Raw genomic sequence first — 16,118 nt, forward strand, 5'->3', positions numbered from 1 at the left:
ACGCACTTGAGGATTCTTTGGTAATGTCTTCTGATCTACCACTTGTCTTTGTTTTTAATATCAAGGAGTAACATAGATTGAAGTGATTGCCTTGGTAGCAACTTTAGTGGTGAAGCGTATGGAGTTATTAAAATTTATAGTCATGCTGTTTTTGCACCTACACTTTTGCTTATCTTGGAGAGGCTTATAAAAGGCACCAAGGAATGTGGAGAGAGAGCAACTACCAAATCGTGGCAGGAAATCAACCGTGCAAATGTTGGTTTTTTTTAGTGGTTCTATTGCTGAAATGTACATTTATTTTTACAATATTTCTTAATGACAGTGTCGCCAACCCGTCCTTGGCTCATGGTTCATGCCACTAGTGTCAACTACACTGATGGGGGCGGGGAGAAAGAGAAGAGGTGACTTACAATTACTATTGAGGTCCCAAACTATTGAGGTCCCAAAATATGCACAGCTTTGTGCCAGGTGCTTCACACATACGTTTTTTCCTAAAATCCTCACTGCAATTTGCCTTTCTCCCTCCACGTGATCCTTTATAAAAGAAACACCAGAAGTTAAACAACCTGCCCCAGGTCATGCAGCTTTAAGAATCAGAGGTATTATTTGAACCAAGATATGCTAAAACCCATGTTTATCATATCGAACCAGTGAACTTCTCCAGCAATCACAGTGTTTTAAATAGTCAAATGATTGGATGGTTTCCTTCTCTTGATCTCATGTATACCTTATACTGGTATAATATTTTATTATTCATAAAGTACTGTCATATTAATTATAACATTTCAGCCTTATAACAGCCCTCCAAAGTATGTAAAGCTAGTATCCTATCCCCATAATATATTATCAAGAAATGGGTTCAGAAAAGTTAAGTAACTTGCCCCAGGTTAGTCAGGGCTGACTCCAAAGCCAGTGCTTTTTATCCTTCACATCATCTCTTCTCTGGACACATGAGCCAGCACACTTTACTTTCATGGCAGCTGAGCATGATGGATTCAAGCCTGGGCAACTGTTTGGGTATTTGTCACAAAGCTTATAATAAACTGAGACAAAGCAGTTAGCCACAGATTATAATGCCACTGTGGTCCCATGACAAATGACAAGGACGTTGCAGTAATGAAATCTCATTAGAGATTTCATTACTGCGAGTGAAAAGACCACATCTGAGGTCCGGCACAGGCACTTTTACCACTGCAGGAAACACAATGAAACATCTGAGTAAGGGTCTCCACTGACATTGGCAACGTGCTAGCAGGATTAAGAAGACCTCCCCAAAACAGTGATTGCAATAGCAAATGTGTGGCACCTAAGATAAGGACCAAATATTTATTCTGGCAGAGATTAAATCTTCTCTTTTCCTGAATCTATTATGGATCTTGCAGAAAATCTGCCCAAGAATATATCTCACTGATCAGCCTACTCCGTGAGCCAGAACTGTGCTTTGCCACTGCTGCTGCTGAAAAGCTGCAGAAGGCTGGTCTAAAGGTCTCCTCTCCATCCATGATTAATTAGTGACTGAGGTGAATTGAATCGCCAGCAGTCCTTTACATGCATCCAGGATTTATACAGTGGTTTCTCATTGAGGAACAGTGATGCAATAAACAGTCCACATTTGTGGGGTGGGCAGAGGAGTAATGGTGTCTGCAGTCATGGTTTTTTCACTCCTCCAGTCCTTCAATTCTGCTAAAAAGATTATGACTCAGGTTATTATAGCCTTGCTTATTTAGGCACGAGGGTGATTAGGTACCAGAACACACACACACACACACACACACACACACACACACACACACACCCTTAGAAGTACATGCCAACTCTTTAAGAGAAAGCAGAAAAGTCATATTGTCATTTCTGCATTCCCAGAGAATTAAGGAGAAAGAATAAAATGGATCATAATATTATTAATTATGGGCATGAAAGATGCAGAAGAACCGACCATCAGGTTCACTTATCCATGCATCATGTTTTAATAGTAGGTATTTTGTTTAGTGCTGGAGGTGCAGAGATAGGAAAACAAAGAAAACAAAGCTGAGAACACAGTGTCTCAATAAACAGCGATTTAAGAAATCCTGTTTCTTAGAAACTTAAGAAAATGAGTATGTTTAGTCACCATTTGGGGAGGCACCTGAATTGCTTCTCCCAGAGAACAGAACATGGGTATTGCAGACACCATTTTACATTGTGTGCTGTGCTATCAGGGCACAAAGGAAGCAATGATGTCCACCCTGTATCTCAGCATCCCTGCATGCTGAAATCAGCCTCTTTTGATCAGCCTAGATTCCTACTTTTTACGATTAAGGCTCCTAGGTCCTTATTCATCCTTTTACTGGGCACAAGATGTGTTCACATAACTAAAGGAAAATTGGCTAGTTAAGGAAAGCCTGTCTTTTGGAAAAATAAGTGAAGTCTAGCAAACTATATGGAAACCAGTACCTAAAGTCTCACCAGAAGTCTCAATTTATTGACTTTAAGCATAGTGAGTGCTTAATGAATAGTGTATTTATGTATTGAATGAATGAATGGATGAACCAAAGTTACTAAACTTGAGATTCAGTGAAGTCTTTCCTATGTCTTAGTTTGTGTGGATTCTGGACTTCTTTTCCCGTATCCTCCTCCTTCCTTTCCTCCCCCGCTTCCTCCTTCTCCTTCTTCTTGAATAGAAGGAAATAGAGGATAACAGAGACTATGTGGACAAATACTGTGACTCAGTCTTGTAGAACATCAGAATCACAACTAAATTTTATTGTTTTTGTAAGTCCAACCGTTTGCCAATAAGCCAGACTCTTAGAGAAATGGAGAAAGATGTTTCTTTTCTCTCCTTGCCCATTTCCTCCTGACACCCTGCGTGCTGATACCTTTCAGAGAGGTTGTGAGAGACTGATTATATCTGATCCATGAGGTTACTTTCATTTCGTGTCTTCTTCTGAATACTAATTCCAACTCTTAGTCATAGGTTATTAAAGGAGAAGAGTAAGAGTTTTAATAACATTGTTATTTATATTTCAGTGTTTCTGGGCACTTCCCAGGGTGTGGATGATGTCACCACCACCACCATCACCTTCATTGCCCTAATGTTACTCTTCTGGAATTCATTGTGTTTTCCCTCCCAGAAGTCTATGTAGGGCCACAGAGGTTCTTTTCTGCTGTGTAACATAAAGCTATAGCACTGAATATTACCTCCTTCTTTGGCTTAACCTTAGGAATAGGGCTACAAGTGTGGGAAGGGTGCCAGCATCTGACTTGGAAAACCCCAGTTCAGTTTCACTGGGCCCCACTGAGGATACATTTCCTATGTTCTTTATACCTACAGAAAGTATCACCAAGAGTAAGTCTATAGTGCTAGCTCCTATGGTTTGGGCTCCTAACCATTCTATACCCCTCCTCTTGGCCTTGTTTGCCCCCCAGAGTGCAAGCAGGCTTGCATTTCCTCTTTAATCCTAAATCTGAATTGTGAAGTAACCTACAATTCAGTGTCTGATTAGCCTCTTCTAGAAAACATGCCTAATTCATCCCACAGAACCTTGCAGTGTCATTACTCACTTGTTAGGTAGTTCTGTGGTTCCAGCTTTGATATCTGTTGAGGGCAATCCAATGATGTAACCTGTGCAGTGCAGCCTCTGAGAGCAATTTGGGTGGTTTTGTATCATCGGCTTTTATGTTCAGGATGAAAGCCCATGGAGAAATGTAGGATACTATTATTAACTTCAAGCCGACAGCTCTCTCTGGGTACCTACAGATTCATTGTTAGTTGGAGGATCAGCTTTAAAGGGAGAAAACCTTGTGGTTAGTGATAACTTGCCTTTTGTGTTTCTTTATTATAGGAACAGGGGAAAATTGGAGTTGTCTTCAATATTGGCACAGTTGACATCTCCATCAAAGAGGAGAGGACCCCGGTAAATGATGGCAAATACCACGTGGTGCGCTTTACCAGGAACGGCGGCAATGCCACGCTTCAGGTGGACAACTGGCCAGTGAATGAGCATTATCCCACAGGTACACGTTTTACTCTCAATGACCAGACTCTCTTTTGTTCTCCCATTCTTACTTCTAACTGGTGATTTTCTCATGACTGTCACCACATCATTAAAACACTGAATATTAAGCACACTTTCATATTTTTTGGATGAAAAAAGAAGTGATTTCTTTCGGACTTGGTCCAGTACAGGGAGCTTCTGGAGACTTACTGACTATGCACTGAACACTTACTTTGTCCATCTGATTAATACTGCTGACTGGCTCATACCAAATACAATGATTATGGATTTTCCGGGGCACTGCCAAGGATGAGCAATGGAGGGAAGGGTACACCATCTCTAAAATAAAGTATTGTCAGTAATCATGGAATAATCAATATGAGAGCTGGGCTTTGTGGTGCCGTGTAGTCAGGTGTGATTGAACATACAGATGGCCAGAGACGGCAGAAAGACTGTGAAAGGAAGTTTACTAAACTTGAGATGATGAACATCAAGTCAGAGTAACAATGAGAGAAAAACTACGGGTGGAATTCCATTCATTTCGTTGACTTGGCCAGTTTTTGCTCCCTCACTTACACTAGCCTGCCTTGATTTTCAGAGGTTGGTCCCAGTAGGCATTTTAATAGCAGGCATGCTGGTGTGGGAGGGAGAGGGGCTAATCATCTGTTGATATTTTATAGTCAAGGAGCATTCACCAACAAACTTCCAGAGCCAGATGGCCAAATCAAGGACAATGGGGGGAAAGGTTGCCTTCTTTCAAAAGATCATTCAAATAATCCCTTAGCTTTCCCTCTCATCTCTCACTTCTACCAGGAAAGAGCCCTGAACCCTGATCATAAAAGTGCCAGGAATGGAAGGGAAAATACTTTAACTAAAGGCCTTTGTTCCATCATTACATTATCGCCTGGTAGATGCAAGAGAATAGCTCAGAATATTGAACTTGTCACTAATGTGGACATTTATGCTATGTCTAACTCTCTTATCTCCTACACTCCAAACGGCCCAACATTTTCTCACTGTTATCTTCTTACTTCCTTTATAGTGAGGTGAGCACAGAGGTAAGGAAGCTGGAAGCACATTTCCAGAAATGTAAAAGCCCTTTAGCTAATAATCATCACACTTGAGATAAATATGTAAATTTGCCTATTTGTGGCCCAAGAATGTTGAATGACTTGAAGGCTGTGATTATTTTTTCATGCCTAAGTTAGCATTACTTTTCTTTAAATGCCAATTAGAAGTAACTGTGCTACTGGTTTTTCCTCTGTTAGCCAGGGTCTTCCTGTGTCTGCTTTAAGTATTATGGGAGCATTCACAAGGAGCATACAAGACCCCCAAAATACTGAAGCAAAAAGCCCCACCCACTCATTTATCTACCATCTCAGTCTCTGTACCATATCCAGCTCAGTCTCTGCTGGGAGTCTTTTCACATACTACTCTTAGCACTTCTTAGATTAAGGCACAAAAATGACCGTGTGCATTTATCTTTGAGACTTTGAAGAAAGCCAGAAGTGTTAGCAGCTACTGTGAATTCTCATCATCATCCAAATGCACTAGACACTAATAGACCTGATTTTTAAATGCTTCTTAAACTCTGGGGAATGAGCGATGGGAGGAATCGAAATAGCCTAAAATCTTAAAAACTGTTAACTTGTTCATAAGAAAAATCAGTCCCTCTCTATGCATATTATCATTGGCCCTGATACTGTTGCTGTAGGGTCTGTTGTGTTTCTATTAGGAATTTCAAAGATTCTAAACTGATGCTAACCACTTGCCCTGAGCCAATATAGGATTCTGAGTTTGCTGCCAGAAATGAGAAGGCTCTTTAATGGTCATTTTTAAAACCACATATATGTAAGAAAACCAGTGACCCTTGCTGTGTGCCTATCTCTTTGTATGTTTAGTTCCGAATTACGGGTTGCTTCCTATGTTTTCAAAACAGAACAAACCTTTCTTTAATGGCATTGCTTCCCACTGAAAACCATTATTGCTAGTAACTGTTGGTAACTGTCATTTGGTAATAATATGTGTTGTTATTACAGGACATGATACAGTAAAGCAGTTATAAGTATGGGCTTTGGAGTCAACTGGCTAGAGTTGGGATCTTGGTGCCATTAGCTATAATTCTGAGGCCCACTAGATTAAGACCTTGAAAGCCCTAAGCGCTAAAATATTTGGTGCATGTCCCCACAAATAATTCAAAATATAACAACTATAAACTAAGTGTAAGAATTTCTAACAGTTCTGACTTTTCTTCTCTGATGATCACTATAATGCCTTCAAAATATAGCAGATTCTTCCTCCCCACAGTCTCATTTGTTACCCTCTCTGCTTTCTTGGTCCTCCCCACAGTCTCATTTGTTACCCTCTCTGCTTTCTTGGTTCTCTAGGTAAGTGCTTATTCCTCCTATTTGGTGATCCAGTTCCAAACCTTAGGCAAGATATTGAACCTCCCAAGTCTCTGTTTCCGAGTCTATACGATGGGATGATGATAATACTTACTTTCTAGGGCTAATGTGAATATGCATGTAAAATACCCAACATAATTCTGGGTCAGTTAAGTCAATACTCAATGAACGTTAGCTATGAGGATTACCAAACATTTGAGTAGCATTTTTTGCTATTACATATTCACTCATATAGACTACTTCATTTTGACTATTAAATAGCCTGTAAATTAGGTAGGGTAGGTATTTTTATTCTCCATTTCAAATTTAAAATGAGACTCAGGGAGAGATTGTGTTTTTTCTATGAGAGAATAGTCATGAGAGAATAGTAAATGAGGGACAGAACTAGGACCGGAGTCTCCTGTTCCCAGCTGAGCACAATTTCCAATATTGCTCCCATAGCAAATTGGGGGATATCTTGAAAGATGAATAGATAGAAATGAGCATCTTTCTTGTGTCATCTTAGATTTATTCCTTTTCTTAAAGTATCATGTTCCAAAGATCAGTAACCACACAAAGGTGGTTATTGTGAGATGGGGAGCCGAAAATGCTCTTTTAAAAAAGAAAAGTTTTCTTAGCTGTGCTAAAAGACTCATTTGTAATGAGACGAAGCTGTCCTCCTAACAACGATGGCAATGTGCTTCCATGAAGCAACTCAAAGAATACTGAGTATTTAAAGGAGCTGTCACCTTACTCCATTGCCTAGATTGGAAAATGGCTTTGGGAAGTCCAGCATTCTAGTTGGACTAGGACTTCCTAGGAGTGGCTCACTTTTTCAGCCTTGGATACCTTATTTTCTCTCCCACCTGCTTCCCTGTGCTACTGAAAGGATCCATTTTGCTAAATTTAAAGCTCCATTAGAGCAATCTGGCAATATTTATTTAATTTATTTTAAAGGATAAGATCAAAATAACCCCTGTATCTAGGTATCAAAAAATAAAGCCACCTGGGCATGCAGTCTTGACACAGTTTCTGCAAAAATGATGTATCCATTCTTTTTCCAAGCCGTTCTGTTTTATCAATAGTGATAAGTCTGTAAACCAACAAGAGGAGTTCAGTTGTGCTACTTGTCTATAGCTAACGTTTAAACAGTAGGGAAATATAACTCCTGCAGAATATTCACTTACGTCATCTCACTCGGAAGGCATGCTCTCAGGAAACCGTGTCTGCTCTCCAGGTCCCTGTGCACCAGGATGAGTGGGTCAACTCCAGAACCTTCTCATACTCATTTATAGGATTTTATGTGCCTCTACTGAAACATCCCACTGTGAAGTATTTAGAAACCAGCTGGGCCCATGGCATGTAGCGTTGACTTTTTGTGAATCAGGAAGGATCCAAAATGAAAATACTTCTATAGCCATCAGAATCTTGTATCACTTAATTCTGGGAGATATAACTGAAAAGCAGCTTCTTTCTTTGAACCTGAAAATAGAAAGGCTAAGGAACACGAGAGGGAAATAAAAGAAGAATCAGCCCAGAGTTATCCAGGCACTGACAAATGTTCCTTATAAAGCCTCTAATTGCTGTCTTGACACAATGCAGTGGAGGGGACAAGAGAGGGGAGGTGAACGGTGAGTTGAGCATGAAGAATTAATTTTAGCCCCAGCTCCAGGTCCCCTGGGAGGCTGAGCTGACTGGGGCTGTTAAAGATCCTCTCTCTGCTGTGAATAGGTGACTGGTTATGTCATCAGGGCTTTCAGAACACTGAACATGGTACAGGAAGGGGCTTTTTAGGGCAGAGCCAGGCTTCCTGGAACATGAAGACTGATAAGCAGCTTCAATGTGTAAGACTTTCCATCTTCCCATGGCAGGTGGTGCCGAGGAGAGCAGAGTCTCAATGTTTTTTTCCCTTTTCCTGGATATCACACACTAAGTTCACGGAAGTGCTCTTGATCGGTTTCCCTTTCCTCGGTCAGTAAAATGTCCACCGATGACCTATGCTTCAATCCTGCTTGACCACCCAACTCAGATGATGGAAAACATGTAGACGTGGCTCCCCTTCAAGGACACTGGATGGGAAAACTCTTTCTTTATATTTGAATGTTTCAAATTCCAAAGAACATTTTCTTTATAGGGACCGAAAGTAAAAACATTTCTATAGTGCTTACAGATGCTCTAAGTGCCTTCCTACGCATCACTGCGTGTGTGCGTCACTCCCTCCTGTGAGGGTACTTGCTTTGGTATTATGACCACCATACTCATATTAAGGTTACATTGTTGAGGCTCTGAGAGTCAAAATAACTTGCCCGATATCACACAGGTGAGGGGCAGACTCAGGATTCCTATCCTGATACTCAGATTGCACGCCCTCAAATTTCTTTCTCATTTTCCTATCTCCTATCAGTTTTATTGATACTGACACGAGGTTATTAGTTTTGTTGTTTTTTCCATTACAGTATCCTCAAATAGAAGTCCTTGCCTGGACTCGCTTAGTAGCGTTCCTCAGCCTTGATGCTATTGAGATTTGGGGCTGGATAATTCTTTGCTGGGCGGGGCTGCCCTGTGCATTGTAGGATGTTGGTCAGAATCCGTAATTTCCACCCCTTTGATGCCAGTAGCGTCTCCACAAACGCCAAATGTCTGCTGGGGGACAAAACTGCCCCCATTTGAGAATTACCGAGTTAAAGAAAGTCTCCAACATATTTTATTTCAAATGCTTATTATCCTTTCATTGTTTAGACAGTATGCATAGGGGTAAGAGAGATTTTTTTTGTTCACATCTCATCCTAGATTATTGAGACTTGGAAGGGTTAAAAACAAGCCTGCGTACTTGACATAATGCTGAAATTTCTCAGGCCTTGGGTTTTCATTAATTCCTAGCCAGGAGGTTTTCTTTCCTTTTCTTTCGTCTTTGCCTGCGAACGTTTGAGGCCTTGGCAGATTTGAAGCACACATTAAAATAAGCCCCATCTACCTGCTCATTCATCCGTTCAGGACTAGTGTTACTTTCAGTTCGACTGCAGAAAAAACATAGATAGTGAAGTCCTGCAAAGGGAATAGGAAGCATAAATACAACCAAAAGGGAAAGCCATATTTGAGCATGGTTTTAAGACTGTAGCGATATAGCATCAACACGATAGAGGCTTACTTAGTGAATGTGTTTGAACATTGCTAAGCACATTTTAAAATCATCTTGCAATAAGTTCTTCAAACATTTGGTCACAAAATGTATCAATTAATCAATCAAACCAGTGCATGCTAAATACTTGCATTGCTAAATAGTCATTTTTTTCCAATTTGTCAGGAACGAATTAGGACTCACAGGTAGGTGAGTTTCCATTTCCAAGAGACTTTTAACTTGCTAGGGTTGGTGATGTGTGTGTGTGTGTGTGTGTGTGTGTGTGTGTGTGTGTAAAGCAGCATCCTTTAACCTGGCTGCCAATGATATTCTCTTGGGAATGTTTTAAAACTCTGTGGATGCTCAGGCCCCAGTCCCAGGTAATCAAATTTAATTGGTCTGGGGTGTGGCCCATGTATCAGCAGCTTCAGTATCACCTGGGAGGTTGTTAAAAATGCAGAACCTTGGGCCCCACCCCAAACCTACTGAATTAGAATCTGAATTTAACAAGGTCCCCAGGTGACTCACGTGCACAGTAAAAATTGAGAAGCACTGGCCCAGGCATCAGTATTTTTAGGGAGCTCCTAAGTGATTCTATATGCAGCTAGGTTTGAGAATCACTGGTATTTAGAAAGCTAAAAATGTCTGTTTTTCTTCATTCAGACTGCATGCTGGTGCTGTTCAATATGGTAGCCACTAACCACACGTAGCCACCCTTGCAATGTGACTGGTATGACTGAGGCCCTGAAGGTTTACTTTTATTGTGCAATTTTTATGTCCTAGGCACTGAGGGATTTAAATGCATGTTTCACTCAATCCTCAGACTGACACTATGAGGCCAGTGGCTCGTGGCTGGTATTGGACGGTGCAGGACTAGGATATCCTGTCTCTTATTTCCTTCTATCTGTTTTACATAATGTAAATCTTCATTTATACCATTAATAAAATAATGGGCCTTTACCTTCATACACCTTCTGAACTCATCTAATGTGTTTTGTCTTTACACAGTCACTGGGATAATAACTGCACTCAATTCATGGGGCTGTTGTCCCAGAGATGTAGAAAATGGAGATGCCACCATCTCTCGGCCAAACTCATCCAGATGGTGATGGCTGCTCTTGGTTGAGCGTTTACTACATACTCTGCACTTTATGTTCAATATCTTATTTAGCCTTAATGTAACACTAGAGGTCAATGTTAGTACTGTCCCCATTTTACAGACTAAGAACAGTTCCAAGAGCTCAGGTACTTACCTGGCTCACTGCGTAAGTGGAAACGCTGGTACTCCAACCCAAGACCACCTGACTTGAGAGTTCCAGTTTTTCATCACACTCTGCTCCTTCCAGGGATCCACTTTGATACCCTAGAACACTTGCAAGCCCCAGGAATTCTGGTCTTATCCCAAGTCTTGACAATTTAGAATTTTTCTCTCAAGTTAAATTTTCAATTTCTGCCAAGTTAGAAGTCAGCACTAACCTGGGCATTTATGACATTTGCCTTCCTCTACACCATCGCTCAGGCCTTGGGGACTTGGAGCGTCTTTCCTTTCATGATCCCATTTTACCTTCTAGCAACATATCTAAGTGGACAGGAAGAGCTTTATTAAATTATTAAATGAAAGTCTATTTTACTGTTTCATGGTCTCACTTGGAGAATGAGAGAGTGGTGAGAGAGTGCTTAGTATTTTTTTCTTTAATTTTTGTTTTATCAGACAAACCTCCTTTCTCTTCTGTGAATTCCCAGCTACAAGATAAATAGCCTTGTATCTTACAAGTTAAATACAATTACTGCTATCAAACCTAGAGCCTTTCTCTCCCTGTAAATGTCTCTTAGAAGCTGATAAGAGTTTCAAGGCAAACTGTGGGCTTCTGCCTAATGCTAAAATTAAACATAACCACCCAGAAGACAAAAAGACAAGCATGTGTACATAGATGTATGTAACATATATTTGCATATATTCACATATGCTTACATTTATACTTAATCAGCCTATGGAAGAGAAGAACATTTCTGATAGACACAGACACACATAGCACGTGAGCACATGGACACGTGGCATATGCTCCTGAGACATTAAGCTAACACATGACTCAAGGTTATTTATAAAAGAATTAAATAGCACACAAAGGAGCTTGTCATAATGATGAAGCTGTCTATCAGATAATATGATAGCAATTATAGTAACTAAAGAGATTTATTTGTGAACAGGGCAGTCCTTTTGATCTAGAGGGCTGCTAAGCAAAAGAAGAATTTTCCTGGAAAATTCTGTAGGACTTTATAAAATGCACACCTTAGTTTTAAGTCCTGGTTTATGTTTTTCTCATCTTCAGTAGACCGTCTTTGGATTTAAAGAAACTGGATTTTTACTAATTAAAATGTGCACGATAATTGTTTATTTACCCATAAGTTAAATATTATACGTATTATAGTCCAGGGACTCAATGAAATAAGTTATGAGAAATTTGAGGGTCACTTCTAGGCACTATTTAAGTAGGAATGTGACAAAAAAGCTTTCTTAATTTCTATGAACAGTGAGTACATTTTTATTAAACCAAATCCATGGAATGATACTTTGAAGATTAGAATTACAGTATGGTCACAATGTTATGTGATTTTCAAATTTCATTTGAGATAGTGTGACATAAGAATACTAATAACATCTTACTCTTTGCAAGGCCTTTATAATAAGAATTAAAACAGTCATCAAATATTGCATAATTTCAAAGCTGGGCTAAGTGAATTACAAGTTTTATTTGTCCTATTGTCACAGAGAAGCTCCAGTTTAAGTAGTAAATGAAATTATGGCCTGCAGAATTTGTCCTTAATTATGAAAATCTAGAATTATTATCCTAACCTAAAACACAATTACCCTATACTGTTTTCTCTCTGCCCCAGAGTTATGTGGGCAGCAAACGTCCTAACACACACCCAAGAGTATAGCTTTATTTATAGGAAAACTTCCCAATTTTCAGTCTCTTCAATTTAAGCTTTGCACAAGTTTGCAGGGTCCATGTAGTTATTTAAAGCCTAAAAAAGAATGTTTAGCTTCTTCGAGGAAAATAGTACATAAATATCCAATAATAATAATATATATTCACATACAGTATGTCATTTATAATTCTATAAAGCACAGAGGGTAATGAAAGGCACTCTAAACTGTAAATCACTCAAATCGATTGTAATCATATTGCAGCTCATCTCAAAGAGATAAAGACCTTCCACTCCTCTGAAATCCCTGTCAATACCCCAGCAGGCTAAAGAAAGGGGAAAGGAGGGTCAGAGGAAGAAGGACAGATGAGTCAAAGTTAAAGAGGCACTTTTAATCTTCAGTTCATGAAGTTAATGTGGATTGGATTAGATTCCCAGTGATAGTTACAGTTTGCGCCATGAGGTGCATTTCTTTTCCACATGGTAGTATTATAGCTTTACCCTTAGTCCCTGACATTGTGTTGGCCTGGTTGGAGGGATCTGACAAATGCCAATGATGGATATGCACTGCTGCATAAGAACACTTGGGGACCAGGTACAGAATTAGAAAATGACAGTTTAAGTCAAAAGCTAAAGGTTATAGCAAAACAAATTAAGGAAGTAAGTGAATAATAGGCCAGAAAAAAAATTTATATTGCATTTTCAAATCGCAGAAACACTTCAAACGTCTTTTTATTAACTGATGTTGCCTTTTATATAAAAAAAAGGTGTTGCTAATCTCCTTCCTCATCAGTGGAGTGGGTTTGAGTGGAGTGGTCTCCTTATGCATTCATTCATTCACCATTCAACAAATATTTATTCAAAGTCTGCTTTACATGTGAATCCAAGCTAGGCGATGACCAAATTTTATTGTGCAGTTATTCAGTCTGGTTTTGGTGACAAAAACAGTCTCTACCTCTTATATTAAATCTTCACAGTAGCCCTAAGAGGTAGAGACTGTTTTTGTCACCATTTTACAGATAGGAATATGGAGGTTTATGACATTAACTCCCAGGGTCATAAACTAGTACTTAAAGACCTGCAACTCTTAGAAGCAAACTTAATGCTTCTATGCTCTATACTACCTTGTACCTGCAGTTCCAAAGAGTGCAGCAGGGTGCTATCAGGTGAGATCTGGGTTCAGTGGCACACGTAAGTGTCTGATGGAGCCTGAGGACCAGACAAGGGTGGGCATAGGATGGAATTTGGGCTGTAACCTTGGGCTCTCTAGGACAATGCTAACAAGTTCTGTTCCCCTACCTAGACATACACAAGCATAAACTGTGACCTGACCTACACCTTTCACACTGAGGGAACTAATGGGCAGGCATCGTGCATAGATTGTTTCACTTAGTGTAATCTGTCCAATGATTGCAAGAGAGAAATATTAATCTCCCTCTTTTACAGATGAATAAACCAAGGCTCAAGGAGTTTGAGCATATTTGCTGCAGTCACAGGGCCAGAAAGTGTCAACACTGGGATTCTACACAGATTTGTTTGTTCCTACACTCCTCTCCCTTTCTGCTACCCTACTTTTCCATCTGTTTCCCAGGAGCAGTCCAGTGTTCACTGTATATGGAGCTCAAATTCATTTGGTTGACAGATGTACATTCACATGCAAATTTACTATTGTTTCTCACATCCCGGTGCATGCAGTACACTCTGTAATCACATTATTAAACATTTACTAGAAATGTGCTTCTGCCCGATGCACAATTGCCAGTCTCAATGTTTAATTAAACTCGATTTGTCTTCATTTTAATCACATCATAGAAATGTGGTTTTCTCAGAGTTCAATGGTGAAATCTTCATTCCAAATGCCTACCAGTGTTTCAGAGCTGTATATCCTGGATAAGGGAATGAGGAGAGAACAAAATATCCTTGCATAAAGGATTTTAAGGGAATAATATTAGTTAATAATAGATAATACTGACATAGTACTTATTCTGTGCCAGGTTCGTGGATTATCATATTGAATCCTTCTTACAGCGTCCTGGAAAGGGATTCTGTTGTTATTCCCATTTTAGAGATGAGGAAACTGAGTCTCAGAGAGGTTAAGTAACGTACTCTCCAGTATCATACAAGTAGTAGGTGATAGGACCAATTTGGATTTGAATATAGGCATGGAGACGCTGATACCTTTATTTAGAGAAACTTTTTCTGCAAAAGGCCAAATAATGAATATTATTGTCTTTGCAAGCCATAAGGTCTTTGTTGCAGCTATTTAGCGCTGCTGTTACAGTGCAAAACCCACCATAGACAATTCATAAATGAATAGACATGGCTGTGTTCTAATAAAACAATATACAAAAACAAGCTGTGAAGAGCCAGATTTGCTACTCCTTTGTAGGTGGGGGCCCCCTGGTCTAGATTATGCATGTTTTGAAACTTATAGCTGTTTTTACTGACCGATAAGCTTTATTTTATGGGCTATGTCATCTCTGTTTGGAATAAAGGGAGAAAGATAATCTCTAAGTGGATGAGTTAAATCGCAAGAGACACAGAAAATAGTACTTCTATGTAGAGTAGCATACACCGAATGGTGAGGTTAATTCAGGATCAAGAAGTGGACGGATGCGTCACTGGGACAGGCCATTTACCTGTACTTAAACAAACAAAAACCCAACCATACATACACCCCTTTCCTAACTGAACACCAAAGACATAGATTCAGTTTACCTTTATTTCTGTTATGCTGTGCATTGCTTAGAGCAAGATTTGCAAACAGCCAACAGGAAGCATGATTATTTCTCTAGTTCTGTTACTTCTACTTAGTAACCGTAAGTTTTGGAGCTCTGAATACACTTTTCTCCCCTCTCTCCTGAGAGGAGTCGCATACTTTCCATTTGAATTCATGGTTTTTGTTAGCCACTGGCTTAGCTGCCCTCGCCTATTCTTCATAGCCCTTCCGTATAAAGGTGCCAACTGGCTTCTTAGCATTTATCTTTTCTTCTCCCTGCTCCCTGATATGTACATCTTCTAAGTTCCAGAGAACGTTCTCTTCATTTTCTTGGCATTGGCTGTCCCTTACCTGCTGATGAGAGCATCCTGCTTGAAATTCTGCTCTGCTTCTGGCCATTGATCTCCTTTTATGAGGGTGGACTCTCCTTAGATGTGACTCAGTCCACTTCCCGCTGCTGAGTTTTAGGGACCTTAGATTCTGTTCTCCTGTTTATTAAAGGAACGAGAACCAGGTTGTACGTTTTTTGTATATACACACAATCGTGACAAGTTTAAGATAAATTTCAAAACATCAGTCTAAGACAGACCAGATTTTATTTATGCAAAATAGAGTTTCCTTCACATTTTACTAACTTCAGTATTGATTGTAATAAAGTTATTAAGAAAAAGTCAGAGTTCCCACCACCAGAAAAGAAAGCATGTACCACCAGACTTGGCTCCTGATAGCTCAAGAGAGTGACCACGGTTTTGCTAATTACCCGCCTTTTTTAAAGTCAAAGTGGCTGTATAATACATGCTCAGTAAATGTTACACTGTACAACTCTACTGAGATTATTGTTGATGACCTCTGATTTTATTGTCTACATGTACACAATAACAATGTACGCAGATAAAGAGCGTCCTTTACAAGCATTAGATATACATAAAAAGCCCATTTTAAAAGCAACAGAAAAATACCAAATGTTTTATTATGAATAACTTTTAAGATTTTAC

At 39.6% G+C, this 16,118-nt stretch overlaps 1 protein-coding gene across 15 annotated transcripts in view; it reads left to right on the forward strand.

Annotated features, from left to right (window-relative positions):
* The window catches only part of NRXN3 (neurexin 3), a 1,706,389-nt gene that overhangs the window by 1,509,251 nt on the left and 181,020 nt on the right, over positions 1-16,118 (forward strand). For all 15 annotated transcript variants that reach the window (XR_004348667.1, XR_004348670.1, XR_004348668.1 and 12 more), the window contains one exon: positions 3,822-3,993. Coding sequence is in view for 11 of the 15 variants with exons in the window: in XM_032624307.1 (XP_032480198.1) it covers positions 3,822-3,993 (172 nt within the window). In the remaining 4 variants the exon portion in view is untranslated. The remainder of the gene's footprint in view (positions 1-3,821; positions 3,994-16,118) is intronic.

This window comes from Phocoena sinus, chromosome 2 (assembly GCF_008692025.1).
Source record: "Phocoena sinus isolate mPhoSin1 chromosome 2, mPhoSin1.pri, whole genome shotgun sequence".
In the NCBI taxonomy this organism is placed as follows: Eukaryota; Metazoa; Chordata; class Mammalia; order Artiodactyla; family Phocoenidae; genus Phocoena; species Phocoena sinus.